The sequence below is a fragment of the Corylus avellana genome, chromosome 7 (genome assembly GCF_965113065.1).
Source record: "Corylus avellana chromosome 7, dhCorAvel1.hap1.2, whole genome shotgun sequence".
Lineage (NCBI taxonomy): Eukaryota > Viridiplantae > Streptophyta > Magnoliopsida > Fagales > Betulaceae > Corylus > Corylus avellana.
The window spans coordinates 14,370,489-14,398,442 of NC_142496.1; the positions used below are offsets into that span (position 1 = coordinate 14,370,489).

Sequence of the window (27,954 nt, forward strand, 5' to 3'; positions counted from 1 at the left end):
GTTGCAAAACCTTCTCAAGTAGTGAATGATGCCTCTAATCTTGATTACATCTAGCAATATATGGATGGATCTGTCAAAATCAATTTTTCTGATTTAGGACTTTCAAGAAGAATTGAAAGGCCTCTGTTGGTTAACAAACAAAGGAATTCTTTTGCTGGTTCCACAACCTCCGAAGGACTCCGACGTCGTGATAAAGATGTGGATGAATCTCTTAACGCTCCTCCTCTTTATCCTGCTGTTAGCCCTAATTTGAAACTCAAAGGAATTTCTACCGATTCCCAAGTTTCTTCTGCTTTTTACTCTACTAGAAATCATCCTCTAACGGATGACGAAGGTGGATCTGTTTCTCCTTCTGCTTCTGATTTTAATGCTCCTCTTCCCACTACTCCTCATCATCAATGTAATGTTCTTACTGCTCCAATTAAAGATTTATTTTCTATCATTGATTGGCCAGCTTTGCACAAAGATTTTAATTCTGTTGAAAATCGTGATTTACGGCATGCTTACCGTGCCAAATATTCTGAAAATGAACGAAATCTCATTAAGGTCAAATGGACCCAGATGATGATTAAGTCCCAAAAACATATTTTATTCTTTGATTATCTTCAAAAAAAATTCCCTGTCGATAATGTTTTGAATGTTGTCAAAAAGAATTTTACCAAAGAAGATAAATCTGTTGTCAAATCTTCTCAGCTTCCTCTTGAAAATACTCTTCTTGATGTTAATAAAATTGTTGTGAAATGTTCTCCTTTTAAAACTCATGGTGATAAGGATCCTATTAATAACGATAGGAAAATTATCGAACAAAACGATTTTTGTGCCCAATCTCTTCATATTTTAGGACAACAATTGGACCTAATCGAAGAGAAAATTTCCTCTCTCTCTTCAGATCCAAAAGTTTCCTCCACTCCTTCTAAAATTGAAAAACCTTTGATTTCTCTCCCTGATTTAACGAAATCTTCTGGTTTGAAAACGACTTCTCAAATGAACCTTGAGAAAGTCAACAAATTGCTTGCTGATTTAACTACTACTTGTGCCAGTTCTTCTGGTCAGAATTTTGGTAGTAAGAAAGTTTCCCCATCTGACTCCGAAACTTCTTCCCATGATTCTACTGATTCTGATATTCGAATCCTTGAAGAAAAATTTTGTAAGATTAATTTGGAGCCAAAACTCCAAAGGAGCTTTGACGGATCCAAACCAACAGTTTCTTCTTCACGCCCTAACACGGCAACCTAGGCTTTTAAACGGGACTTACAGATACCTTGCAAACTGAACTGACGAGGTGGTGGACTACCGTTTCTTACAAGCTGTACTTGCGGGGTGGTGAACTACCGTTCAATAACTAGGAGCTCGACACAAAGAAAGGTTAACAGGGAGTAAATAAAAAGGATAAAAACAAGACGATACTCAGGGGGGTCAAGAGAGAGCAGGGTGAACATCAAGCAGCGAAGAGATCGGAACTATTAGGGCTCTGATACCAAGTCTAGGGGGAAGGGGAAGCGCAGTATGCATATAGACGCAAGGAGTAGGGGAGAGTGATGTACAATGCATAAGATAATTTAAATCAAAGGAGTAAAACCAGCCATGAGGCGGTAATGATAGTTGTATAGTGAAAATAAAGAACTGAAATTAAAGACAGCTGAGAAGTTGGATAAACAAAGCTTGATATAAGCTTGACAATATCTTACAAAAGTAAGTGACAGACCTTACAGAAGTAAGTGATAGAGGAGAGGAGAGGATAAAAGCAGGGGAATGGCTAGAGAGCAAAAGAGATGAAAGTCTCTGGTAAATTGCTTCTTCCTTACAATGAGGGAGGGGAGCCCGTTATATAGGCTAGTTACAATAAATAAAACAAAATACAATCATGATACAAATAGTAAAAGTAGATGCGGCGTTAATGTGGTCAAAAGTAAATAGTAGAAGCACGTTCGGTGCCAATCTGGGATAGTGAAAGTAATCAATCTGGAACAGTAGCTGTCGGCACTATAGTGTCGGCAGACAAAGCATGAACAGTAAGTGTGAACAGTAATCCTACATAGTGTCGTCCGTGACAATGAACAGTAAAAGTGAACAGTAGTTTTGAACAGTATTCTTCAGATAATGGTGGATAGTAAACTGAGATCCAGCCGTTATAAGCTAGTCTGAAATCTGCAAATCAAGAGCCGTTATGAGGCTTATTCTAAATTCTTGGGAAGGTCGTTATGAGCCTTTCTAGAAGCTGAGAAAATTAGCCATTAAGAGACTATTTCTGAATTTTTTAGGAGCAAAGGCCGTTAAAAGCCATCTGAACAGAGCTCGTCAAGAGTCTATCTTTAGTTTTCATCATCAGACATGGAATCAAGAAAAGTTTGAATCCATTGTTTCTTTTTAGAAACAGTTGAGGAAGAGAATTTTGGCACTAGAGGTGGAGGAGGTGCTAAGGTTGGCATAGTAGCTGCAACTCTTTGAACAAATATTTCAACCTTTTTGACAATGGGGTCAATCTTGGAGGATTTTTCCCAAGTTTTGGCTTAAAGCCAATGTCTTTCAATTTTTTCATTATTCCTAGCATAGCTCCATCTAAGAAACCATGGAACTCTGAATTTTTTGGTAAAATGAAGCATTGAGGGGAACATAGGTTATAATCATCACAACAACCGTCACAGGTGATGCGGGATGAAAACAGATGATAAGCATAAACAAGCTGAGCAGGGAGAACATCCAAGGTAAGACCAAATTGGTTCCACCATTGGTTAAACCAAGTGGGGAGAAAACCATTAAAGTCTTTATCAAAGCTGATAAACCAAAAATGTTTAAATTCATGGTTTTGAAAGAGCATAAAATGAAACCAGGCATTCGCATAGTCATAATAAGAGTAGGGAATGAGAGAGTTTGAGGAAGGTTTGAGGGCAGAAGGGTGAGAGCCCCACTCATCAACGGAGATGAAATTGACAAAATAAGCAATGGTACCAACAATCGTTTGAGGATCGTTATGTTTGAATATAGGCCTGAATCGGACAGAATTGGTTTGAATCAAAATATCAGTATAAAATGACAGATCTTTCAAAGGATGTTCAGGGATCCAATGAAATTTAGGGGGAAAGTAAGATTGAGCCAGTTGCTCTGGGGTCTGAGAATGATCTTCGGCAGAGAACAAATACTGAGAAAAGGGGAGAGCAATCCAAGGAATAGAAATATTGTATAAGGGAGGACTAGGTTCCTTAGGAGGAACCATAGATCCAGGCTTAGTAAAATGACTGAAAGCAAAAGTATTTGACGGAGAAACTTGCGAGTGAGTTTGGGGAGGTTCAAAGGGATTATCAGAAGAAAGAGGAATAGTAGGTTTGGGTTTCAAAACAATATTAACCTTTTCCTTCCCCTTTTTGCTGGCCATTGTGGCACTGCAAAAATTCACGAGTAAGAAAATCAGGAATTGAATTGTTAACACCTTTAATATATTCAATATCAAAATCAAAAACACTTAAAATGGCTTGCCATCTGGCAAAAATCTGTTTTGATACAATGTTTTCGACATCTTTTTTCAAAATATATTTAGCAAATTTACAATCAATACGCAAAAGAAATTTTTGATTAAGTAAATCAGACTGAAATTTAGTAGTACACAAAACAACAGAAAGAATTTCTTTCTTAATAGTACTGTAATTAATCTGCGCACTATTCCAGGATCCAGAGTGAAATCGAACAATTTGTTCGGGAGATTCTGAGGAAGATCCTGGGGAAACAACTTGTTTCAGAATACCTCCAAATCCAATTTCAGAGGCGTCAGTATTAACAATCTTGAAAGAATTATCAAAAGGAATGCCTAAGCAAGGGAGGGTTTAACATGAAGCTTAATTTCTTGAACAAGAGAAGTATGAATATCAGACCAAGGGGGAGGGTTGCCTTGTGACCTTTCAAACAAAGGTTTACAATGTTTTCGCAAATCTTTGTAGAAATCAGCAATATAATTCACAGAACCAAGAAATCTTTGAAGTTGGGATTTCTTAGGGATAACATCAGGAAATTTGTCAGCAAATTGGATAGCCCTATCAATAGGGCAAATTTGATCTTTGGAAATGTCAAATCCAAGAAATCTGATTTTATCTTGGAAGAGTTTGATCTTTTTAGCAGAAACAACAAGCCCGTTATGTTTGATGGTTTCAATTTCAAATGTTTCCAGTGTTCATCAATGGACTTTGAGAAAACAAGGACATCATCAATATACACAATGGTGAAATGACTGAAGGGATTGAAAATATCGTTCATGATATTTTGAAATTCACTAGGGGAAATTTTTAAACCAAAAGGCATGACATTCCATTCATAGTGTCCAAAGGGGGTAGCAAAGGCCGTCTTGTACCTATCACTATCCTTAATCTGAACTTGCCAAAATCCTGACTTCATGTCAAACTTAGAAAAAACAACAGCATCGTTAAGACGACTGACCAAATCTTTTCTATTGGGAATAGGGTACCTAATCCATTCTAAGACATCATTGAGGGGGTCGATGTCTGCCAAGATAATGTTTGTTTCCATATTCCTGCTGTCCTTGTCAAAAATATGACTGATAAAGTAATTCTTGATCTTCCTTTTATTGCCATGCTTTATCCTTTAACTATTGATGATACTGGTGTCTCAACTGTTAAAATGGGATTTGAAGTTAAATTTCATTTTGCTTCCAAATTTGATATTAATGATAGTTGTTTAAATCTGCTCTCTGCCAAGCATAAACAACTCAATTTTCTCAAACAAGAGTTAAGATACAAAAAAATTGTTGAACAACTTTCTGACAAGCTTTTGCAATCAAAAATTTCTGCTTTTAATACCTTGATTATTGATTCTGTCTGCTCTGAACTTCCTAATGCTTTTTGGCATAGGAAAAAGCATATTGTTTCTTTGCCTTATGTTAAAGATTTTTCTGAAAATAAAATACCAACCAAAGCTAGGCCTATTCAAATGAATGCCGAAACTTTGGAATTTTGCCAAAAAGAAATTGCTGATTTGCTTACTAAGGGAATTATTCGTAAGAGTAAGTCTCCTTGGTCTTGTGCTACCTTTTATGTTATGAAGAATGCTGAGTTAGAACGAGGTGCTCCTAGGTTGGTTATCAACTACAAGAGAAGGATCCAAACCCTTTAATCTTACAAAGAATTGTCATTCTAAACCTGGCCATGATAGTATTAGTACTTGTTCTATTCTGACTAAATCTGAAGAACAAGATAATACTATAATCTCTCCTAAAAATACTTTGGAAAAAGTTTCAAAACAAAAATCCAAGGCAGTTACAATCTCAGATTTGCAACATGAGGTTAGTAGCATCAGGAAAGATATGGTTGATTTAAAAAAGAATAAACACGTACATATTTCTGATAATGTCAATTTTGTCAATTTGATCAACAAATTTGTTCCTCCCAAATGGTATTCTAAAGTGCATATAATTGTTTCCCCAGATTTTACCCTTGATATTGTTGCATTGATTGATTCTGGTGCTGATTTAAATTGTATCCAAGAAAGACTTGTTCCCAGCAAATATTTTGAAAAATCCACAGAACGGTTGCATTCAGCCAGTGGAAATGAATTGCATATATATATATATTCATTTCATGCAATAGATAAATTTTATTGTTTTTCGTGTTTTCTTGTATGGACAAATATTCTTCTCTTACACTATTTTATATGTTTATAGATATGGCTATCAATATAATCATGCACCACGGTGGGACAATGACCCATACCCCATTAAAATACGTTGGTGGCGACGTCCATGAAGTGAAAGCCTATAATGTTGACTATTTCTGTATGTGGGAAGTCCAAGAGTTGGTTCGTGACTTAGGATACATGAGCGACGTTAGATGTTGGTATAACGTCGGTGACAGTCGACATAATAAAGTGATATCTTTAAATAGTGATGCAAACGTTGTAGATTTTGTAAACATTATGGTTGATTACAAATCAGAAGATGTTCATTTATATGTTGAACATATGGTGGACAATGCTATGATGGTAGAGGAGCATTTATTTCTTGAAGCTGTTGAAGGACAACATGGAGAAGGTGGTGGCGGGGTGGGTGAGATACCTAGGGCTGCCCGTCATGATGAAGATGGAGAAGGTGGTGGCTGGGTGGATGAAATACCTAAGGATGAAGGTAGTATACTTATTTCTTATTTGTTTATTTTTTTTCAAATAATATACCATGAGGGCACTTAGCCTTCCCTCCCCGAATGACTATCAACAAATTTGATTGTTTCTTTTAGGGATGGAGGACATACCTAATGCTGCACGTGAAGATGGAGATGTATAAGGACAAGCTGGAGAATGTGAAAATTCTCAATCAAGACATTTCAAAAGCCCACGAGTTAAAACTAAGGCTGCTCATTCTGTTACGCCATCCAAGAAAGCAAGCAAGCAACCGACCACCAGCCGAGGAGGTACATAGAAATAGAAATTGAGTTGGACTCTTATTAGATTTTTTTTTTTTTTAGAAATAATATTCACCAACAACTAACTTTATGTTGTCACATTTATTATATTGTGTTGTAATATAATCAATCATTTGTGAATTGTTGTGGTTGTTGATCCTTTTGTTTTTGGTTTTTTATTTTATTTTTTGTATATATTTTTTCAGTACGCAGAAGAAGAAGAACACGGGTTGCTCAACTTGTTTTGCAGGATGAGGAAGACAATCTTAATGTTGGTGCGGACACCGTGCCCAAAACTGGAAGAAGAAAGTGGAAGAGGATATTGATGAAGTCATCAAGGAGCTGTTGACTGACTTCAAAGCAACTGATGGAGAGGATGAGGACCGTTTCTATGATGCTGTTGAGGTCAATAAAGAGAAGGATGGGACGTCCAAATAGTGGAAAAAAGTTGACATTAACATAGGTGATAAAGGAGCCGATTTTGGGGATGAGGAATCTGATGATGAAAGTGATGGTCTTGCAAGTTTGCAAGACAGTGATGCTGGCGAGGTTGGAAAAAAAAAGGAAGCGGTATAGACAATTCAATCTGAAACATGACTTAAAGATTCCAGTGACGTTTGAGCTTGGGGATCAATTTGCAGAATCACATTCCTTCAAGATGGCACTGAAGACGCATGCAGAATGGGTTTGATTACAACTACAAGCACAATGACATGAGTAGGGTCAGTGTAGTCTGTAAAATAGAGCATTGCTCATGGAGGATTCATGCCTCTACTGATGCTACCAGGACTTGTTTTCAACTTAAGACTTACTATCCGGTTCATATTTGTGGTAATCAGTACGAAAACTCCATATGCGATGTTGAGTATCTTGTTCGTACTTATAAGAAGGACTTCAAGGATGATCCCACGTGGACACCATATGCATTGAAACAGAGGGTGAAGAGAGACCTTAACATATATGTTCCTATTGATCGTTGCTATAGAGCGAAGAGGGAGGTATTCATCAACTTTTTGGTAGCCACTCTAAGCAATATCGCCTCACACGGAGATACGCACTAGCAATACTCAGCACCAACCTTGGTAGTAGTGCTTTTGTACATTGAGATGGAGCATTCTTTCAAAGGATGTAAATTTGTCTTGATGCGTGCAAGAAGGGATTCAGACATGGTTGTTGGCCCATAATTTGTTTAGATGCTTGTCATCTAAAGGGGGAATATAGGGGGCAATTGTTGTGTGCCATAGGCAAGGATGACAACGACAACATGTTCCCCATTGCAATTGCTGTGGCCGAGGCAGAGACAAGAGATTCATGGCAGTGGTTTATTGCCATTTTATTGGAGGACTGATGCGGGCCAGAAGGCGAACTTGGTTGGACTATAATGTTTGACATATAGAAGGTATTTGGTGTAATATACTATTTTTGTTCTTATTGTGTTATTTTATTTCTTTATGTTATTACATATAATTTAACATAAATTTATGTGTGTAGGGGCTTGGAATTGCAGTTGAGGTTGTGTTGCCACATGTTGAGCATCGCTTTTGTGTTCGGCACCTACATGCGAACCTCAAAGCGATGGCTACATAGGGAAAGCTATGAAGGATGAGTTGTGGGGGGCTGCACGTGCAGCCAATGTTTATGCATTTGACCATCACATGCGGAATATACTGTCAATGGAGAAAGGTGCACACAATTACCTTAGTGGTGTACCTAAGGCATCATGGTCCAGACATGCTTTCAGCTGCCAAACCAAAAGTGATATGTTATTACACAACTTTGCTGAGAGCTTTAACGCGTGGATTAAGGAAGCTAGGATTAAGCCTATACTGACTATGCTTGAAGAAATTCGTCTGCAAATAATGGCACGCTTCCATCAGAAAAGGAATGGAATCCAGACGACACACTACACAGTATGCCCAATGATCCAGAAAAAATTGGAGAGGTCAAAAAGTGATGCAAGGAATTGTATTAGTCGGTGGCAGAATGAGTTGGAGTTTGAGATCGAGCACAAATACGAGCCATGGCGTTCAGTCCGGTTAGATCATCACACATGCACATGTGGAAGATGGCAGGTGAGTGGGATCCCTTGCTCACATGTTTGTGCTGCACTTTACATGCAGAAACAAAAACTGGAGGATTATTTAGATGATTATTACAAGATGGACAAGTACATGCAAGGATATGCAACTCGAGTTTATGGCATGGAAGGTCAACAGACATGGCCAGCTGATGATCCATGCGATGAAATCTTACCACCTATCATTAGAAAGGCTCCTGGTCGACCAAAGATTAGTAGGCGAAAAGCTGTAGATGAGCCGACTAACCCCTATAAGCTAACCCATAGTAGATATATCGTTAAATGTGAAAATTGTGGGGGTTAAGGGCATAATTACAAAGATTGTCATTTACCTTTGAATCCAGACCGGAAAAGGTGGAAACCGAAGAAATATAAGCCAAAAAAAGATGCTGCTCAAGCACAGGTAAAACAAAGACATTTTACAACATAAGGTTCATATTCCAAAATTTGTTAGCTTAATTATTATTTAAGTAATATAATAATTAATGTTGGTATTTGTCTTAATGTTTGGTTAAATTATTGTAGGGATCACAAGCTCAACTGCACTCAGAAGCAGAAGCTCAAGGGTCATCACAGCCAAGTTTATGTACACGTAGGGCTACTCAATCACAGGTAAAATACAAGTTTTTTTTTGTGCTTAAAAAAACTCATGTACTTGTGCTTAAGAAAGTAATATTCACAATGATTTCCGGGGTTTTTTTTTTTTTTTTTTTTAATGCATTTAATTATTATTTTTGTTAACGCATTCTTTGGATCCCAACATGAACCACAGGCGGAAGCAGCAGCAGAATCATCACATCATGGTAGTACACGTAGGGCTACATGTGTACTAAGAAGCCGAGGAAGTGGAGCCACGCAATGATCACATTTCTCACTTACCAGATCTCTTCCTTTTGCCTTTTTCCCGCATACCCATTTTATAATCAAGTTATATGTCGGTTTTTTTTTGTTTTTTGTTTGTAATATAAAAAACAATTGGGGGATTCATTTTGGGACTTTATGTGCTTGTTAACTTGAATGTTGTTCATGAAGCATTAAACGTGCACTGTTAGTTATTGAATTACATTTTGGAATTTGGTCATGGCAATTACCAATTCCGGATCGTATTAGTGGACGAAAAAAATTAATTCTGCCTGCAAATTCTACTGTAGGGATCAATATTTCATACTTAAAAGCAACGTACAAATAATCATAAATTGTCGCATACGAATAAAACTAATGCATGGAAATAGTTGTTCTATAAAAGTAATCAGCCAACCTTCAATGCATGAAAATAGTTGTTACATAGAAGCCATAACCATATATTGTTGTGGACAACATAGCTCAGTAAACAATATCCTTGACAACAACAAAATAGATAGTCTATTCCACTCATAATAATCTATTTGCCTCCTTCCCATGCCTCAATGCCCCATCAACCTTAGACAAATCAACAGTACACAAATCACCAACAAAAAAACCAACATATATGTTTGGATCTTTAGTTTGCCCCTAAGTCACACTTCACCTTTCAGGGAATGAACTTGTTTATACAGCCCAGGTAGGACCTCCCTTCCGCAAGCACAGGTTTCTTCGTCATACCATTGGAAAAAACGACATTGGCCAACTTTCTGTAATTACACAAAAAAAATCTGATAATTACGAACAAGCACGAAGTAATAACTATTTCTTAAAACCAGACTATCCAAATTCAAATACCTTTTTACGGTCATACATAGCACACCCATAGAATCGCCTCCCATAATTTTTTATAGTAGTGGATGTTATAATTGGGCTTGTAAGTCCGCACCTACACTGCACAGGTTCCATATCCTCTTTGACCGATGATATTATAGATACCGACGACATTGACTGTTCATTCTACAGTGAAACCCACAATTGTTAGAAGTAATCACAGTTCCCTGATGGGTTTCACAAAATAAAATTCACAAACCTTTTTCATCTTCCTATCGTAGAATTCGCTTTCATTGTCTCCTTCCCCGAAATCTTTCTTTCTCATGTTCATCTTATAATATGAACCTAACAATATATAACTGACATGTGAGAGAATAATCAAGCTCATAAAATAAAAATAAAATCAAGCTTGCCAAAAAATTATTCTCACTTCTATTTGTAATCTAAACAATACTAGGAAAAAAATGTACCCTAAACCCTAAACAAATGATAATCACATTGCTTAAAATGTGATTCCCCTATAGAAACAGTACTGCTCAATTTGTAATCTAAACAATACTAAGTTGTTAGTGTACTAGCTAGAGATGGTATATGAGCATAGGCGGCTCCCTACAAACATGCAAATATGCAGTGTAATCAAACATGCAATAAGAAGAAATTAGCCGTAACATCCAACCACGTATATAATACTGCTCAATTGTAGAATGATGAAACTGGCGTAAACTATGCACAAACAATTCCTATTTTCATGTCTTCGGCAATCCACCATTTGAGTAGAGAAGCAAAAAAATAAAATAAATAATTATACAGACAAAAATAATTGACCAACTTGCCAGTGCACACAAAAAAACAACTGTCTCATTCCAGGACCACAACCAAGGTGGACCACACCCACTACCAATCAACAATAATATTGGCTCAAAAGTGCAATAAATTGTACACAATATTCCAACACAAGCTCTCAAAGGTGTATATAAAAATCCGACAGATGTTTGACAAAAAAGCTTGGGGATGTGGTTTCGACCAAAAGCTTCCAACACAACAAAAAAATTCAAAAAACAACTATAAAAGGCTTCCATTTCAGTCAATCAACAAAACCCACAAAGAAATTCCCAAAAATACCTTCGTCGAAACAAGATTTTTCGATTCAAAATCTTGTAATTTGACGGAACCCTAGCCGAAAAAGTGACGCCGGAATGAGTGATTTAACCGGTGGGTATTGTCGCCGGTGGCCTCTGTCTCCAGTGGGTTCTGTCGCCGATTGTTCTGTCGCCGACGGGTTCTGCGTCGGTGGGTTCTGCATCAGTGGGTTCAGCTCTTGAGGTGTATCTAGGTTCTTTTTTTTTTTGTGACCATATGCAAGTGATGGGTTTCAAAAAAGATGCCCTCAAGTTTAAGCCAAACTCACCGTGTTGGATGGTCCAAAACGGTGAGTTTTATATCCTACCTGTCCAATGTGAACACGTAGGATACAAAAATTCGACTGAGGTGGACTTAAGTGAAACGGTTCGTTTAACTTAAATAACGGCAGTTAACAAAAATTGACGGTAGGGAGTTTCTAGTAGTTTCGAGTGACCTAGGGACTAAATTTCTGAAGAAAAAAAAAATACCCAGGGAGTTTTTAATAAAACCGCATTGACCTAAGGAGTTTATATATAATTTTCCTATATAAATTACTTAAATTATAATAATAATACATTAATACTTAAATTGTGTTTATAAGTAACACATTGGTCATTGTTTAATCCAATATCAATTACTTAATTTGATATTATACGAATCATATCATCATTGTACATTAATAATATGATTCACTTGAAGTCTTGAATAAAGTATTTGAATTGTCATTGAATCATATGATTAAGTATTGATAGTATACATTTATATTATTCATTTGCATATGTAGACTTATATAGACTTATACGTTTATAACATACATTGGAAATAAGTCTCTAGATATTTAATTGTTGTATTAATATGAATTGGTATACTTATGAGTTATGTCATATTATATATGTATAATTTGTTATTATATAATCAAATGATTTAATGATCAATTGATAATGTGATATAATCATATAAATTATAGTGATAATATATTAATACTCAAATTGTGATTTAATTATTTTTTTAAAAAAAAATGTGATTTAATGATCAAGTGATTATGTTATATGTATAAATATTTTTATAATTATAATTATAAAAATATATTATATAAAAATGCGGTTAAAGGTTAGCGGTTACGGTTAGTAAACCCTGCTAACTGCTAGGCAGTTATAGTGGTTAGGCGGTTAGCGGTTAATATGGTTAAACGGTTAAGTGGTGATAGCGGTTAGCGGGGGGTTTTTAACTACCCGCATTGACACCCCTAATTGAAGCGACTCTATATATAGAAAATAGAACTCTAAAGAAAATAGAAGGATAAATCTCGGAGTAAAACCAAGAGAATGAATGTCAATTCTGTCCTCCAACCTCCTAATATATAATAGACCATTATGCAACTCTTCATCAAAAGTTGAACTGTTTCTCTTCCAACCTCTATAAAAGTGATGCAGATATAGTTTAAAACGGCTTATTTTATCTTATCCTATTTTACATTTCAGTCTTTTGTTTAAACTAGGTTTATTCTATCTTATCTTTCATTCTTTCATTTTGAATTAGGTTCTTAATCTTCTATTTGGTTTAGTCTTCTTTGATAGACTTTTAAACCAACTTTATTTCATTGTTATTTTAGGGATAGGAGTCTTGGGCTATAAATATATGCTTATAGCCTTTAGCAATTCAGTTTCTAATTATTTGATTTGGATTATTATTGAGTTTGTTTAATAAGAATTACTCAGATCCACTAAGTCACGCTGCATCAAAAAGTTATCACCTTTTAGGGAGATGATTGAGTGTGGGAATAACCACACTTGTTATGGTGAGATCATCCATTAAAATACATCATCAATATCGGATTCCCTTGGCCTTCTGCAGTGTAGTACAGGGACCCCAAATGGCTTAGCATGGATTAGGAGTTAATAATATGCTATTTATTTACAGGAAAAAGAAGAAAAGGAGATAAAAAAGATGTGCATATATGAAATTTTATTGTCTAATTAGGTTTTACACGACTTATTGCTTTTCATGTTGAAAATAAAGTGCATGGTTTCTAGACATCCCTCGATACAAATGTTGTACCAATAAGAGCACATTCTAGTTGAGTGGTTGAACATCATTTTTAGCTGTTTCAAAGCACACTTAGGGCACCACGAAGCCATTTACTGTAACTCCACCATCAACACAAATATTCTGACCAGTTATGTAGGAAGCTGCAGGTAGGCATAGGAATGCCACCAAGGAAGAAACTTCCTTTGGCTCTCCAGCACATCCAAGAGGGGTTTGAGAGTCAACAGCCACATAAATTTTTTCATCCCTCAGATAATGCAAAAAGAAGAGAAAATAGATTCTTGTCATGTCTTAATCTCCCTCTATGAAAATCACAGACAAGGAAAAGAATTTTACAATTTCAGCCAAGGGGGTTCTGATAAACCAAGGTGCAACAGAGTTACTCCTTATGTTGTCTTTTGCCCACTCACATGCCAAACTTCTTGCTAGCTGATTCACGGCTCCTAAAGATTAATAATTTTAGACAACAATTGATCGAATCTTATAATGCTTCTCTTAAACTTATATGAGAATCAAATAGTAGAATGAAATTACCTTTAGTTGCACTGTATATACTCGTTCCAACTATTTACTGCTACTACACTGGCAACAGAAGAAATGAAAACAATGCTTCCTGCTCCCGAGGCTCTCAAAAGAGGATAATCAAGTTGGGACATGTGATAAGTAGATTCAAGATTGGTAGACATGAGGAATGAGAAATCTTCAGCTGTGTACTCTACGGTCTTTTTTGGTATGCTAGTTCCAACATTGTTTATCTAGAACCAGACATCAGAGTACAAACAGCACCATTAAGGCTTAGTTATTAATAAATAAAAGCTTTTTGTGTGTGTGTGTGTATAATATATGGAAGTGTTAAATGCAAAAGCACAAAGGAAGTCGCTGCAGTATTGTTGATTATTGCATTGATCAATTTGGTTATTTTATGATGGATCTTGAAAAAATGAGTATTCTTTTTTCGATCAAATGAGGGTCAATGATTTTAAAATAGAAAAGAAAACATTAAAGATTTAAATTCGTAACTAGGATTCCTAGTTAAGGTGTGTTAGGAAATTAATCATATTTCCCATAATCGGTGAGATGTGAAAAAATAAGACGCAAAAAACAAGCAATTACACAACATAAAGATTTACATGGTTCACCACTAAGAGTTGCGTCCAAAGAGTTTCAATGAGGTTTCACTAAATTTTCGATAAAACAATACAGGAAGCATAAATATTCAGGGATATATAAAGTGGCATAATACCCGAAATACTGCAGTGATTAAGAATAAGACCCCCAACTTGCTCAAAACACGAAAAAAAGGCCAAAAATTCTCCCCTCCATGAACTAAGCCTCAAAAAAAAAAAAAAAAAAAAAAAAAATTATATTTAAATAGTAAGGCTTCCAATGTGGAATCGATCGGGTGCGAACCGGGATGGATGCAAAACAAATCTCCACATAGCCTAACAAGGTGGGCACCACCCGCCCATGTTATGAATGGATGGCCCGGTTCGTAACACAAGATGGCAAGCGGCAAGCCCTTCTTGTTATCTACGCATAATGGGTGGATGGCAGTCTTAAAGTAGGCGGAGGCGGAGGCGGAGGCAGTTACTCTCTGCTATGGCCTACCCTCAATTACGACCCATGTACACCCCTACAATTGGGTGCCGGAAGATAGGATGATCCTTTGTGGTTGAGCACATTTTGGGTATGCTGCAAAATGCCATGCAAAATGCGACAATGATAACGAAATAGAGGTCTTACAACTTACAAGGATGTTGAGTTTGCCATTAAATAGTGAGGAGACGGTGCTAATTAGTTCCTCTCGTTGGGCTCGTGACACTGCATCACACACGGAACTAGTGACTCGAAATCCCTTTGCCTTCCATTCATGTAAGCATTCATTGAGTTGGACCTCATTTCGACTGCATGTATGGACGGTCGCCCCTAGGCCTGCCAATTCCTCTACAATAGCATACCTGAAAACAACATATAGTAATTAAATTTTCACAAAACAAAAGTAAAAGCACAAGTTATATTTCCTTACAAAACAACAATTTCCTAGCTGTAGAATGATGATGACAACAAGCAACAGAGTTCCAAAGTGTTTTCCTACACTACACAAAACAATTACCAAGAAAGTATTTTCCTTTTGCTTTCTGATGAGAAAATAAATTAGATTTTTTGGGGTAAAGGTCAAGACAAGCCATGGATTCTTAATTCTCTGCCCCAAATTTTTTTAAAAAGAAAATGAATAAATAAAGGGTTGAATCCCCTAAAATATTTTTTAGCCATATATAAAAACCAAATCCCAAAGAGCAAAAGAGTTCAATGAAACAAACCAACTGATGCTCTAACTAAATATGGCTATACATGTACAATAAACTTCTAAACAGAGTTGCAATAAAAATAAAATGTCGCTTTAGATGGGCATTTTTTTATTTGTTTATTTACTTATCTTTTAGAAATCTGCAGTAATTAGAATGATTTTTGAAGCAGAAAACAGAAACCAGAAAAAGAGTAGTAGGCAGAAGAGAGAAAAAGAGAGAGAAGAGAACCCGATTCCTTTAGTTCCACCAGTAACAAGAGCTGTCATTCCCTGAAGAGACCACCTGCTTTTTCTGCTACCAATTTCAGCCATTTGATCCCTCTTTGACTCTTTTGTTATTTGAACTTGTGCTTCTCCCAATGGATTATATAACGTTGTTGGTTGGCAGAACATAAGATGCTTATGTAAAACTAAAGTGTCATTGTCTGTTTCCCCCAGGCAATATAACTTGGCAAATGCTAACACTTCCTGTCCACACATGGTTTCCTCTATCCATTGGATAAGAATCTGAATATCCGTATTTCAACGTTAAGGCCAAAAGAATCAAACATTCACACCGGGCTTTCTCTAGTTAAGATTTTAGCTAAAAAAGAAATGGTATTTTTATTTTTATTTTTGTTGATACAGTGCCTACACACGTCAAATGTTTGATGTCTTTGTGTTTTGGTTATTTTTTGACTTTTTGGATCCTTAATAGTACTTTCGATTTTTTTTTTATCAAATGAGTACTTTTTTTATTAAACGAATTTTTTTAATATTAAACGCCTTTTTAAACCCGTCAAACACACACCCAAACATCCCTTAAATTTTAGATAAACAAGTCAATAAATAGGCTGATATTATTCTTTATAAAATTGTTACCGTTATGGGCATATGCAAGATGGAGGTTCAAGTGTATCATGTGCATATATATATGCTGCTTGGGGAGAATTGGGCCGAGGCTGGGGCTAAGGCTGCTTTTGGGCAGAAGAGCCCTCAGTTGGGTCCCCTAGGCCTTTTCAACATTTGCGTACTCTCTGTTCTCTTTCTCCTTGGCTTTTAGTTCTCTCTTGTTTAGTTGGCCATGCTTGCGGTGACACTCAGAATGGTGGAGACGAGGGGGATAATAAGCTAGTAGAAGCGGGGATAAAAATTTGTTACAAAATAGTTTGTAGTTAATTCGTACAAATCAATCTAATCAAGTGACGTGTCTCTTATCATGTGAAAAATACTTTTTTTTTTTTAATAACATGTGTTTTTTACATATTTTTTTAATAGATATAGGACACATGTCATTTTATTAGATTAGTTTCTATAAAGATGAAGTATTTGGAGGGTCGGAAAGCGGGTAGAGATTAGAGAGCGAGTTCAGGATTGTACTTTTAGAAATTGATAACTAAAAATTCAAGTTACTTGACTACCTCTCTTCAAGAGAGTTGAGGTATTCAAATCAAATCAGTTCTCTTCCAAGTCAATTTTCAAGAATTATATATTGCTTAATATTGCAATATACAATCAAGTTAAGCAATATATGGCTTAATATTATCACCATGCATAAAACTTTGTTATTGTTTATTATTTATTTTTGTTAGACAGATAATTGGTAAAAATATAGATAAAAATATAATTGTATATGTATGTACGTACGTACACAAAATATATATATCATACGTGTTTGGGAAACTAAAAAAAATATGAACAGAAATTTCCCCCAAACACTTGGTAGATTAGGTTGAAAGAAAATTTTTTTCAAACCAAATTAAAAGAAATTTGTGTCCAAAAGATATATAGTACGTGTAAGTTACCAACTTCGTTTACACATAAAAACCTCATCCGTGCATTGAACGAGTCGATAAAGCTAGTAACATTTATAAGAAATTCATTCAAGGGTACTGGGGAAAATGGCATTTAGAGTAAACAAATTTGTTTACTCTAATTTTGAACCATATATATATATATATATGGGAACAATAAGCCATTCGTCGTCATCCCTCCGTCGACACAGATAGTCTGCCCGGTTATGTAAGCGGCCGCCGGAAGGCATAGGAATGCCACCAAGGACGACACTTCTTTTTGCTCTCCAACACGTTCCCTTGGCGTTGGAGAGATAACAGCCTTCAAGAAGTTTTCATCAGCAAGATACTGCAATATTATTTAAATAAAATAATCAGAAATGATAATTAATTTTTAAGGATGTCATTAATCATTATCAATTAATTTAAAGCAAAATGATGCAAAATGGTTCGGTACGGGTTTAGTAAGGGGGGTCCAAATAAACCATGGTGCAACAGAATTAGTCCTTATATTATCTTTTGCCCACTCGCATGCCAAACTCATTGTTAGCTGATTCATTGCCCCTGCATATATATACATGAAAAATGCACACTTACACAACCTTCATATTAGCAATAATAATAACAATAACAATTAATGATAACAATAATAATACATCCACTACAAAAAAAAGGCAATTTCCTGACGTGTCAAACAGTTCCATTTTTTTGCCACGTCAGTAAATATTGACGTGCCAAAACTGGCACGTCAACAAATTTTTTTTGACGTGCCAAAAGTGGCACGTCAACATTTACTGACGTGTTGAATATAACACGTCAGGATTTACTGACGTGTCACTATCTGACACGTCAGTAAATTTGAATTCAATTTTATTTTAAAAGTTTTTATTTAAATAACATAATAATTTAATATTTACTGACGTGTCAAAATTAGACACGTCAGTAAATATTGACGTGTTACTTTGACACGTCAATAATTTATTGACGTGTTAAAATGACACGTCAATAATTTATTGACGTGTCAAAATGACACGTCAGTAAATATAATGTTTATACATATATAATATAAAATAAACATGATTTATAAAAAAATAAAAATTAAAAATATATATTTATATATATATATATATATATATATGATAAAAGGAATTCCTGACGTGCCATATGTGGCACGTCAGGAATTCCTGACGTGCCAAATCTAGCACGTCAAGAATTCCTGACGTGCCAAATTTGGCACGTCAGGAATTCTTTTATGTTTTTTTTTTTTTTTTTTTTTCTTTTTCTTTATATATATATTCCTGACGTGCCACATATCAGGATGTGCCTTGGAAGGCCAGCAGGCACCCATCGCATTTGCATTCAATTTTTTTTTTTTTTTTTTTATCTGGTTTATATATATATATATATATATATATATATATATATATAATATTATAAATTACTGACATGCTAATTTAGCACGTCAATATTTTTATTTTTACTTTTTTAAAAAAATATCAGGTATATATATATTGTAAATTTCTGACGTGTTGATTTGGCACGTCAGCATTTACTGACGTGTCAAAACTAGCACGTCAGAAATTTCTGACATGCTAAAATTAACACGTCAAAAAATAAAAAAGCGGGACATTCAAATTAATTTTCCCTCTTCTTTCTCTCTTTTATTATTTATTATTTCTCCAGCTACTTTTCTTATTTAATTCCAAATTTTTTTTCTCTCTCTTAATCTCCCTCTTCTCTCTCAGTCTCTCTGAATCTCCCTCTTCTCTCTCACTCTCTCTGCACGGCTGCTAGAAGAAAAGCAGATCAAGAAGAAAAAAAAACAAAGGAGAAGAGAAGATCGAAGAAGAGAAGGAGAAGAAAAAAAAAAAAAGAAGAGAAGATCAGAAGATCGAAGAAGAAAAAAAAAAGAGAGAAGTCAGAAGATCGAAGAAGCAGAAGAAAAAAAAAAAAAAAAAAAAAAAAGGAGAAGAGAAGATTGCAGAAGAGAAGCAAAAAAAAAAAAAAAAAAAAAAAGGAGAAGAGAAGATCGCAGAAGAGAAGCAGCAGAAAGAAGAAAAAAGCAGCAAAAAAAAAAAAAAGGAGAAGAGAAGAGGATCGAAGAAGAGAGATTTTTGATTTGAAGAAGCTTTGATTTGGTTTATTTTGATTTGATTTGAGAGATTTTTTATTTTTTATTTGAAGAGAAGAAGATAGAAGAAGGAAGAAGGATAAAGTTTATATTTTGATTTGGGTTTTTGATTTTTTGAAGATTTTTTGGGTTTGAGTTTTTTAAAATGGAGGAAAGAAGAGAGAGAGAGAGAGTGCAAATGGAGGAAGGAAGAAGGCAGCAGGGAGAGAGCTGGGGGAAGAAGAAACGTACTTCTTCAGACTAAAAAAAATATTTTTAATTGAAAAAAAAAAATCCAGAAAAATTTTAAAAAAAGAAAAATAATTTTAAATTTCCTGACGTGTCAATTTTGGCACGTCAGGAAATTTAAAATTATTAAAAAAATTAATTTTTCTTTTTTTAATTTTTTTTGGATTTTTTTTAATTAAAAAGATTTACTGACGTGTCAAAATTTGACACGTCAAAAAATTTGTTGACATGTCAAAATTTGACACGTCAAAAAATTTTCCTGACGTGTTAAATCCAACACGTCAGTATTTTCTGACGTGTTGGATCTAGCACGTCAGTAATTCCTGACGTGCCAAAAATGACACATCAGGAATTCCCATTTCCTGACACCCACATTCTTCACGACCGAAACACATCAGGAAAGCCCCATCAGGAGGATTTACTGACGTGTCAGACGACCTGACACGTCAGTAAACCTATGTCAATAAAAATTGTGTTTTTTGTAGTGATCTAGAATTACCTTTAGTTGCTGCATATATGGATCCGTAGGTCACTGATACAACACCACAGACTGAAGACACAAATACAATGCTTCCTGCTGATGAAGCTTTCAGAAGAAGATGTGAAAGTTGGCTCCAATGGCAAGTAGATTCAAAATTCGTGGCCATGATAAATGAGAAATCTTCAGCTCTGTACTCGGTGGTCGGTTTCAATATGTTTGTCCCGACATTGTTAATCTAGAGGCAGATATTCAGAACAATAAGAAATAAGAAAAACTCTTCAAAATGTTACCTTGTACATAACGGAAGAGGTGGGGGACTTACAAGGATCTTGAGTTTTCCATTAAAGATGGAGGAGACAGTGGTTATTGGCTTCTCTCATTCAGTTGGAGAAGATGCATTGCACACTGAACCAGTGACTTGGAAGCCCTTCTTTTTCCACTCACTTAAACATTCATTCAGGTCCGCCTCGTTTCAAGAGCATGTATGTACAGTTGCCCCTATGCCTGCAAGTTCCTCCACAATAGCATGCCTGATGATCACAAATTAAGGTTGATCAGTTTTATTAGGAAGATAAGGCAGTTATGATAGGGTTGCATGAACAAACATTCTGAAAGCTAATGTAAATGCTATATGGTTCACTTAGATGATAGGTAACACCGTTTGTTTTTACTATTTGTGTATTTATTGGTATTTATCATGAATTTTTACATGAAACGTGTATTGGCAGTCTTATATATATTATCTATGATCCTTAATAATTCTCAAACATTTTCAGTCAAATAATTTAAAAAAATAAGTTCTAAAATCACATGTACCAAAAACAACAACACATTTATAGAGCCCAATTATTGTATTAATTTTTTTTTTTCTTTTTTCTTTTTTTAAAAAAGAAGTAAATGAAAATCATGGAAATGATGCTATGAATGATTATAAGAGTAATGTTAGAAATTATATTTTTATCTCATAATTATTCTATAATGTTGATGTGATAATTTCAAAGTGACACATCAACATTGTTGAATAATTGTGACACAAAACTATGAATTTTAACATTACTCTCTCTCTCTCTTTATATATATATATATATATATATAATGAAGACAAAATGAAACCAAGCCAAAGAGGTTCCATTATTACGGTCTGAGAATATCCATCACTAGAATTTGGCATGAAAAATTTTGCTTTGATAGAGTATTTCGTTTAAAATCACAGGCCTGTTTTTTCTTTTCTTTTTTTTTTTAAAAAAAAAACTGTCATTTCTACATTTTTTATGCACATTTCTCTTCTATGTCATTGATTTTGCATTAAAATTAAGATCCGTGATTCAGAGCACGCTAGGCAGCAAATTTTTTTTCTTAATATTTTAATAAAAAAATAAAAAAAAAAAAAAAATTTGCCAGCGTGCTAAGATCTTCACCCTAAAACTAATAATGAATAACACCCATGAGAGCTATGCATGCATAGCTCTACTTTAATTAAAATTTTGATCATTATAGCCATAAACAAACCAGAGAACAAAGACTTTATTTACATGCAGACTTTCATTAATCTTTCGCAATAATCATTTTCCTTGTTCTTTTTTGGACTTTTCAATCGTGGAAAAAAAGTTTTGCACGCAATTAACTAGGAACACCTTCCTTTCTCTTTACTTTAGAGCTTTTTATTTGGTCCACGTACTTACGGCATGAAAGGACCATGTCGCAGTAAAATGGAGGCGCCAGACATATGTCCATGCGCCTCACGTTGATCATGATTCAAGAAATAGGTGCTGAATTGCTTGACTCAAGTGTTAAACCACGGCACGTGAATCTTCAATATATATACATATATATATATATAAACAAGTAACACATGTAAAGTTGCAGATTGAGATCTTCTCTTTTAAGATTGGCTTTGTGCCCCTGTGATTGCTAATATTCGCTTGCATCTGCTGCAGTTTGCTAGTTGGACCGCGTCGAAAGTTTCAAGATGTGCTAATTCGAGAGCACACTCGGTTAGTAAATGGTCCGCTTCCCATCATGTGTTTGGAAGCATTCCCGCTTGTTCCCCTTTTCTCTCCTCCTTCTGGATTAAGAGTGGGAGAGACCCGCCTTTGTAGTCATTTCCCCCTACCCTTCTTTGCTTAGAAAAAATTAAAAAAAAAAAAAACAAAAAAAAAAAAAAAAAAAAACATGTAAAGTTGCAATTGAAAAAGAGACAGAAAAGAAAGAAAGAAAAATCAAAATAATGATTAACAAAGTTATCAACTTTAAAGCTAAAAACCACATATATTAATACCAAAATCAAAGCAAACATAAAACAAATCCATACAAAGATTTTGGATACAAACTCTTCAAAAGTAAAACAACTTATGTGGGCAAGTCAACCCTTAAGGCACCCACCATGTAAAATGTGTGTTCATATTCATCTTACTTACGAAATCTTTATAACTTCCAAGACTCAATATGAAATCTTGACAAACGACTCTTTTACCTCCTATCGCAGTGGTTCTAGAACCTCAGATCTTCTTCTATAGGAATCACATTCTTGACCAACTGCAACACAAAACTCTAGCTATAGGCTTTTCTGTGGTTTGAACAATGAAAATCAAGTTGATGGAATAAACTTTTTAAGGTTCAAAGGTGTTGTAGGAACTTCTGCAAGAACAATGAGAAATAGCCTCCAAGTTCCTTGAAAATCATGGCTAATGAGGCATAAACAAGGGGAGAAAACTATATTTTTTAGGGTAAGTCATTAACGTTAAAATAATTTGCCGCAGTCTCATTCGAACGAGATCTAGGGTTTCATAATTTTTGCATATCAGTGATTAAACATGCTCAAACAACACGTCAATCAAAGCATTTTGAGATCCTGTCATTTGAACAAGACTACTATTGACACTTACTGGACGTGCCTTTAATACTCTGATCGAACTTGATTTGATCATGACTGCAATCGAGGTATTATGACACTAAATACACACTCTCGTTTGAACTACAATATATCATCTCAAACGTACTAGACCTTCAATCTCTCAATTCCAACACTAATTTTCACCAACTCAACCCCAAACTTAAAACTTTACAACACAACATGTCCTGACATTGAATTTACCAACTCTAAAACCTAACAACTAGTAATATTTAATTTATTATATTCATTATTCACCTTGCCAGCTTTGGTTAATACGAGGTGATGACGCACTATTATGTTGCACAGATAATGAGAGTATGGCTCGGATGGTTAAGTCTCACAAGCGCCGGTCACTTGAGATCTCATATCGCAAGAAAATAGGAATTGTGAATGCCAACTCCTTGTGATGCTTTGGCAACAGCCAAAAAGGAGGAATATACCTTTGGTTATGGTTAATTCTTTGTAGATCTTCTTGTGATTTTACTCTAAAAGCTCGAAAAAGAAGAAATTTCCTCTGTTTTGGTGAGAGTTTTCTCTAAAGAAAAAATCTCTAATTTTGTCAATGGAGAATAGAGGAAATCTTTCCTATATTTTGTTTGAGTAGATTCCTTCTCCTTAAGTTCTCTACATTCCTAGTATATTTTAGAACACCCATAGTACTAATTGTTAAAGGCTTTTTCTGCAGTTTGCTTATCGATTGATGAAGACTGTAAAAAGCCACTGTTGAAGCCAAATTGAAAACTTGTCAATGATGGTCTTGTTTATCTGTTGTACAACAATCTTAGACTTTGTTCTATTATCTTTGTCTTATTCCAAAGCTTGGCTTTGATACCATTGAAGGAACTCTATAGAGAATAGATTGCAAGTGTTTAGAAGGATAAATCCAGGAGTAAAACAAAGAGAATGAATGTCAATTTCGTCCTCCAACCCCCATAACTCTTCATCCAAAGTTGCACCGTTTCTCTTCCGACCTCTATAAAAGTTATTACCTTCTAAGGAAATGATTGAGTGTGGGGATAACCACACTTGTTATGGTGTGATCATCCATTAAAATATATCATCAATATGGATTCCCTTGACCTTCTGCAGTGTAGTACAGGGACCCCAAATGGCTTGGCATGGATTAGGAGTTAATAATATGCTATTTATTTACGGGAAAAAATAAAAAAGAAAAGGAGATAAAAAAAGATGTGCATGTATGAAATTTTATTGTCTAATTAGGTTTTACACGATTTACTGCTTTTGATCTTGAAAATGAAGTGCATGGATTATACACATCCCTCGATACAAATGTTGTATCAATAAGAGCACATTCTAGTGGAGCAGTTGAACATCATTTTTAGCTGTTTCAAAGCATGCTTAGGGCACTACGAAGCCATTTACTGTAATTCCACCATCAACACAAATATTCTGACCAGTTATGTAAGAAGCCGCAGGTAGGCATAGGAATGCCACTAAGGAAGAAACTTCCTTTGGCTCTCCAGCACGTCCAAGAGGGGTTTGAGAGTCAATAGCCACAGAAAATTTCTCATCCCTCAGATCCTGCAAAAAGAAGAGAAAATAGATTCTTGTCATGTCTTAATCTCCCTCTACAACAATCACAGACAATTAAAAGAATCTTACAGTTTCAGTTAGGGGGGTTCTAATAAACCAAGGTGCAACAGAGTTACTCCTTATGTTGTCTTTTGCCCACTCACATGCCAAACTTCTTGCTAGCTGATTCATGGCTCCTAAAGATTAATAATATTAGACAACAATTGATCGGATCTTATAATGCTTCTCTTAAACTTATATGATAATCAAACAGTAGAATGAAATTACCTTTAGTTGCACTGTATATACTCATTCTACTAGTTACTGCTACTACACTGGCAACAGAAGAAATGAAAACAATGCTTCCTGCTCCCGAGGCTCTCAGAAGAGGATAAGCAAGTTGGGACATGTGATAAGCAGATTCAAGATTGGTAGACATGAGGAATGAGAAATCTTCAGCTGTGTACCCTACGGTCGTTTTTGGTATGTTGGTTCCCACATTGTTTATCTAGAACCAGACATCAAAGTAAAAACAACACTATTAACGCTTGCGGCTTAGTAATTAATAAATAAAAGCTTTTTGTGTGTGTGTATAATTTATGGAAGTGTTAAATGCAAAAGCACAAAGGAAGTCGCTGCACTATTGCTGATTATTGCATTGATCAATTTGGTTGTTTTATGATGGATCTTGAAAAAATGAGTATTCTTTTTTTTCAAATGAGGGTTAAATGCACTATTGCTGCTTATTGAATTGATCAAAATGAGGGTCAATGATTTTAACATAGAATAGAAAACATTAAAGATTTAAATTTGTAACTAGGATAGTAAATGTGTATTAGGAAATTAATCATATTTCCCATAATCGGTGAGATGCGAAAAATAAGACGCAAAAAAAAGCAATCACACAACATAAAGATTTATGTGGTTCACCACTAAGTGTTGCGTTTAAAGAGTTTTAATGAAGTTTCACTATATTTTCGATAAAACAATACAGGAAGCATAAATATTCAGGGATATATAAAGTGGCACAAAACCCGAAATACCATAGCGATTAAAAATAAGACCCCCAACCCAACATGGTCAAAACACAAAAAAGGCCAAAAATTCTACCCTCCATGAACTAAGCCTCAGAAAAAATTATATTTAAACCGTAACACTTCCAATGTCGAATCGATCGGGTGCAAACCGGGTTGGATGCAAAACAAAGCTCCACATCGCCTAACAGAGTGGGCACCACCCACCCGTGTTACGGATGGATGGCCCAGTTCGTAACACAGGCTGGCGAGCGGCAAGCCCTTCTTGTTATCTACCCATAATGGGTGGATGCCAGTCTTAAAGTAGGCAGAGGCGGAGGCAGTTGCTCTCTGCTACGGCCTATCCTCAATAACCGCCCATCTAGAGCAGTGTACACCCCTACAATTGGGTGCCAGAAGATAGGATGATAGTTTACAATTGAGCAAATCAATCTTGAGTATGCTGTAAAATGCCATGCATAATGCGACGATGATAACCAAATAGAGGCCTTACAACTTACAAGGATGTTGAGTTTGCCATTAAATAGTGACGAGACGGTGCTAATTAGTTCCTCTCGTTGGGCTCGAGACACTGCATCGCACACGGAACCAGTGACTCGAAATCCCTTTGCCTTCCATTCATGTAAGCATTCATTGAGTTGGGCCTCGTTTCGACTGCATGTATGGACGGTCGCCCCTAGGCCTGCCAATTCCTCTACAATAGCATACCTGAAAACAACATATAGTAACTAAATTTTCACAAAACAAAAGTAAAAGCACAAGTTATATTTCCTTACAAAACAACAATTTCCTAGCTATAGAATGATGATGGCAACAAGCAAGAGAGTTCCAAAGTGTTTTCCTACATACACAAAACAATTACCAAGAGAGTATTTTCCTTTTGTTTTCTGATGAGAAAATAAATTAGATTTTTTGGGGTAAAGGTCAAGCCAAGCCATGGATTCTTATTTCTCTGCCCCAAATTTTTTAAAAAGAAAATGAATAAATAAAGGGTTGAATCCCAAAACAGATTTTTTAGCCACAAAATCCAAATCCCAAAAGCAAAAGAGTTCAATGAAACAAACCAACCGATGCCCTTTTAGAAATATGCAGTAATTAGAATGATTTTTGAAGCAGAAAACAGAAACCAGAAAAAGATCGTAGTAGAGAGAGAGAGAGAGAAGAGAACCCGATTCCTTTAGTTCCACCAGTAACAAGAGCTGTCATTCCCTGAAGAGACCACCTGCTTTCTCTGCTACCAATTTCAGCCATTTGACCACTCTTTTATGCTTTTGTTACTTTAACAACTCTTCTCCCAATGGATTATATACTACAAAAAACAGATTCTCCCGGCGTTTCCAATTCCAGCATTTTTATAAAACGCCGTCTAAAACATCATATGCCGGCGTTTTGTGCGGCCGCCAGTCTGGTTTGCTAAAAGAGAAAGGAAGGAAGGAAGTCTGGTTTGAAGGAAGGAAGGAAGTCTGGTTTGCTAAAAGAGAGAGGAATTAAGGAAGAGGAAGTCTGGTTTCGAAGGAAGGAAGAGTGAAAATAGGTCTGCAGTTATTCAATCAAGTTGGACACGTGGAGCTAATTGCATAGTGGGTGAAATCAGCTGGCAAGCATTATTGGTCTAATGCTTAACAGCTGCCAAGCATTGTTATTATTTTATTTTTATTTTTGTAATTAAGTAGCTGCAGACTATGAAAGGGCAAGGCTTAAACTACCGCACACTTTGTTTTATAAAAAAAATAACTTTTTACATTAATTATTAAAATAATCAATAATGCTTAAATGAAAATATTAAAAAACTGTGTCTATCTCTCCCATTTCTCTGTCTTTCTCGCCCTCCCTCAATTTCTATCTCGATCATTGAACTCTGACTCTCCCATCTCTCTCTCTTTCTCGCCCTCTCCCTCAACTTCTATCTCAGATCAACCCTCTCCCTGTACTCTCTCTGTGTTTATGAAATCTGCTAATTAAGGAGAGGGGATTAAATAAAGAAAAGAGAAGGAGAAGAAAGTCAAGAAATGAAATAGAAGAGATGAAGAAAATTGGGGAAAGGAGAGAAGGAATTAGACGGTGGGCGGAGGCCCTTGGGGGTGGTTCGGCTACACCAAAACCAAACCTTTTTGTGTTTTTTTTTTTTTTTTTCTTTTAGCCCTTGGGGTGGCTGGACCACCCCCAGGCTTGGCCAAAATGGGGTGGTCCGGCCACCCTATTTTGGCCCAAGGCCACCCTTGATTTTGCTTTTAATTTTTTTTTTTTTTTAATTTTT

At 35.5% G+C, this 27,954-nt stretch overlaps 2 protein-coding genes, 1 long non-coding RNA gene and 2 pseudogenes across 4 annotated transcripts; 1 reads left to right on the forward strand and 4 right to left on the reverse strand.

Annotated features, from left to right (window-relative positions):
- The first annotated feature begins 7,993 nt into the window (after positions 1–7,993).
- Positions 7,994–9,337, forward strand: LOC148584511 (uncharacterized). The gene is made up of 4 exons (XM_088518488.1): positions 7,994–8,470; positions 8,519–8,704; positions 9,001–9,087; positions 9,248–9,337. Exons 1-4 carry the CDS (start codon positions 7,994–7,996, stop codon positions 9,335–9,337), a joined length of 840 nt encoding a protein of 279 aa, XP_088374614.1.
- Positions 9,338–9,745: 408 nt separating this feature from the next.
- On the reverse strand, positions 9,746–11,629 carry LOC132185899 (uncharacterized). Its single transcript, XR_015912835.1, has 4 exons — positions 11,272–11,629; positions 10,409–10,494; positions 10,174–10,335; positions 9,746–10,085 (listed from the first exon to the last, which is right to left on the reverse strand). It is a non-coding gene; the product is annotated as an uncharacterized LOC132185899 (long non-coding RNA).
- Positions 11,630–13,211: 1,582 nt separating this feature from the next.
- LOC132185900 (tropinone reductase homolog At2g29150-like) lies at positions 13,212–16,045 on the reverse strand (annotated as a pseudogene). Its single transcript, XR_015912834.1, has 4 exons — positions 15,855–16,045; positions 15,068–15,275; positions 13,852–14,072; positions 13,212–13,760 (listed from the first exon to the last, which is right to left on the reverse strand). The product of XR_015912834.1 is annotated as a tropinone reductase homolog At2g29150-like (transcript).
- Positions 16,046–17,536: 1,491 nt separating this feature from the next.
- On the reverse strand, positions 17,537–21,392 carry LOC148584512 (senescence-associated protein 13-like; annotated as a pseudogene).
- Positions 21,393–24,309: 2,917 nt separating this feature from the next.
- Positions 24,310–27,216, reverse strand: LOC132185896 (tropinone reductase homolog At2g29150-like). The gene is made up of 5 exons (XM_059599706.2): positions 26,866–27,216; positions 26,198–26,405; positions 24,952–25,171; positions 24,754–24,860; positions 24,310–24,672 (listed from the first exon to the last, which is right to left on the reverse strand). The coding sequence occupies exons 1-5, from the start codon at positions 26,946–26,948 to the stop codon at positions 24,490–24,492; spliced, it is 801 nt and encodes a 266-aa protein (XP_059455689.1). The 5' UTR covers positions 26,949–27,216; the 3' UTR covers positions 24,310–24,489.
- Positions 27,217–27,954: the final 738 nt, after the last annotated feature.

Excerpts from the sequence above, each read along its gene's own strand:
- LOC148584511 (XM_088518488.1), top strand. The coding sequence starts at position 7,994 with ATGAAGGATGAGTTGTGGGGGGCTGCACGTGCAGCCAATGTTTATGCA. Across the intron at positions 8,471-8,518 it reads GCACATGTGGAAGATGGCAG|AAACAAAAACTGGAGGATTA; the intron begins GTGAGTGGGATC and ends CTTTACATGCAG. Across the intron at positions 9,088-9,247 it reads GTAGGGCTACTCAATCACAG|GCGGAAGCAGCAGCAGAATC; the intron begins GTAAAATACAAG and ends CATGAACCACAG.
- LOC132185896 (XM_059599706.2), bottom strand. The coding sequence starts at position 26,948 with ATGGCTGAAATTGGTAGCAGAGAAAGCAGGTGGTCTCTTCAGGGAATG. Across the intron at positions 26,406-26,865 it reads GGTGGAACTAAAGGAATCGG|GTATGCTATTGTAGAGGAAT; the intron begins GTTCTCTTCTCT and ends TGTTGTTTTCAG. Across the intron at positions 25,172-26,197 it reads ATGGCAAACTCAACATCCTT|ATAAACAATGTGGGAACCAA; the intron begins GTAAGTTGTAAG and ends GTCTGGTTCTAG.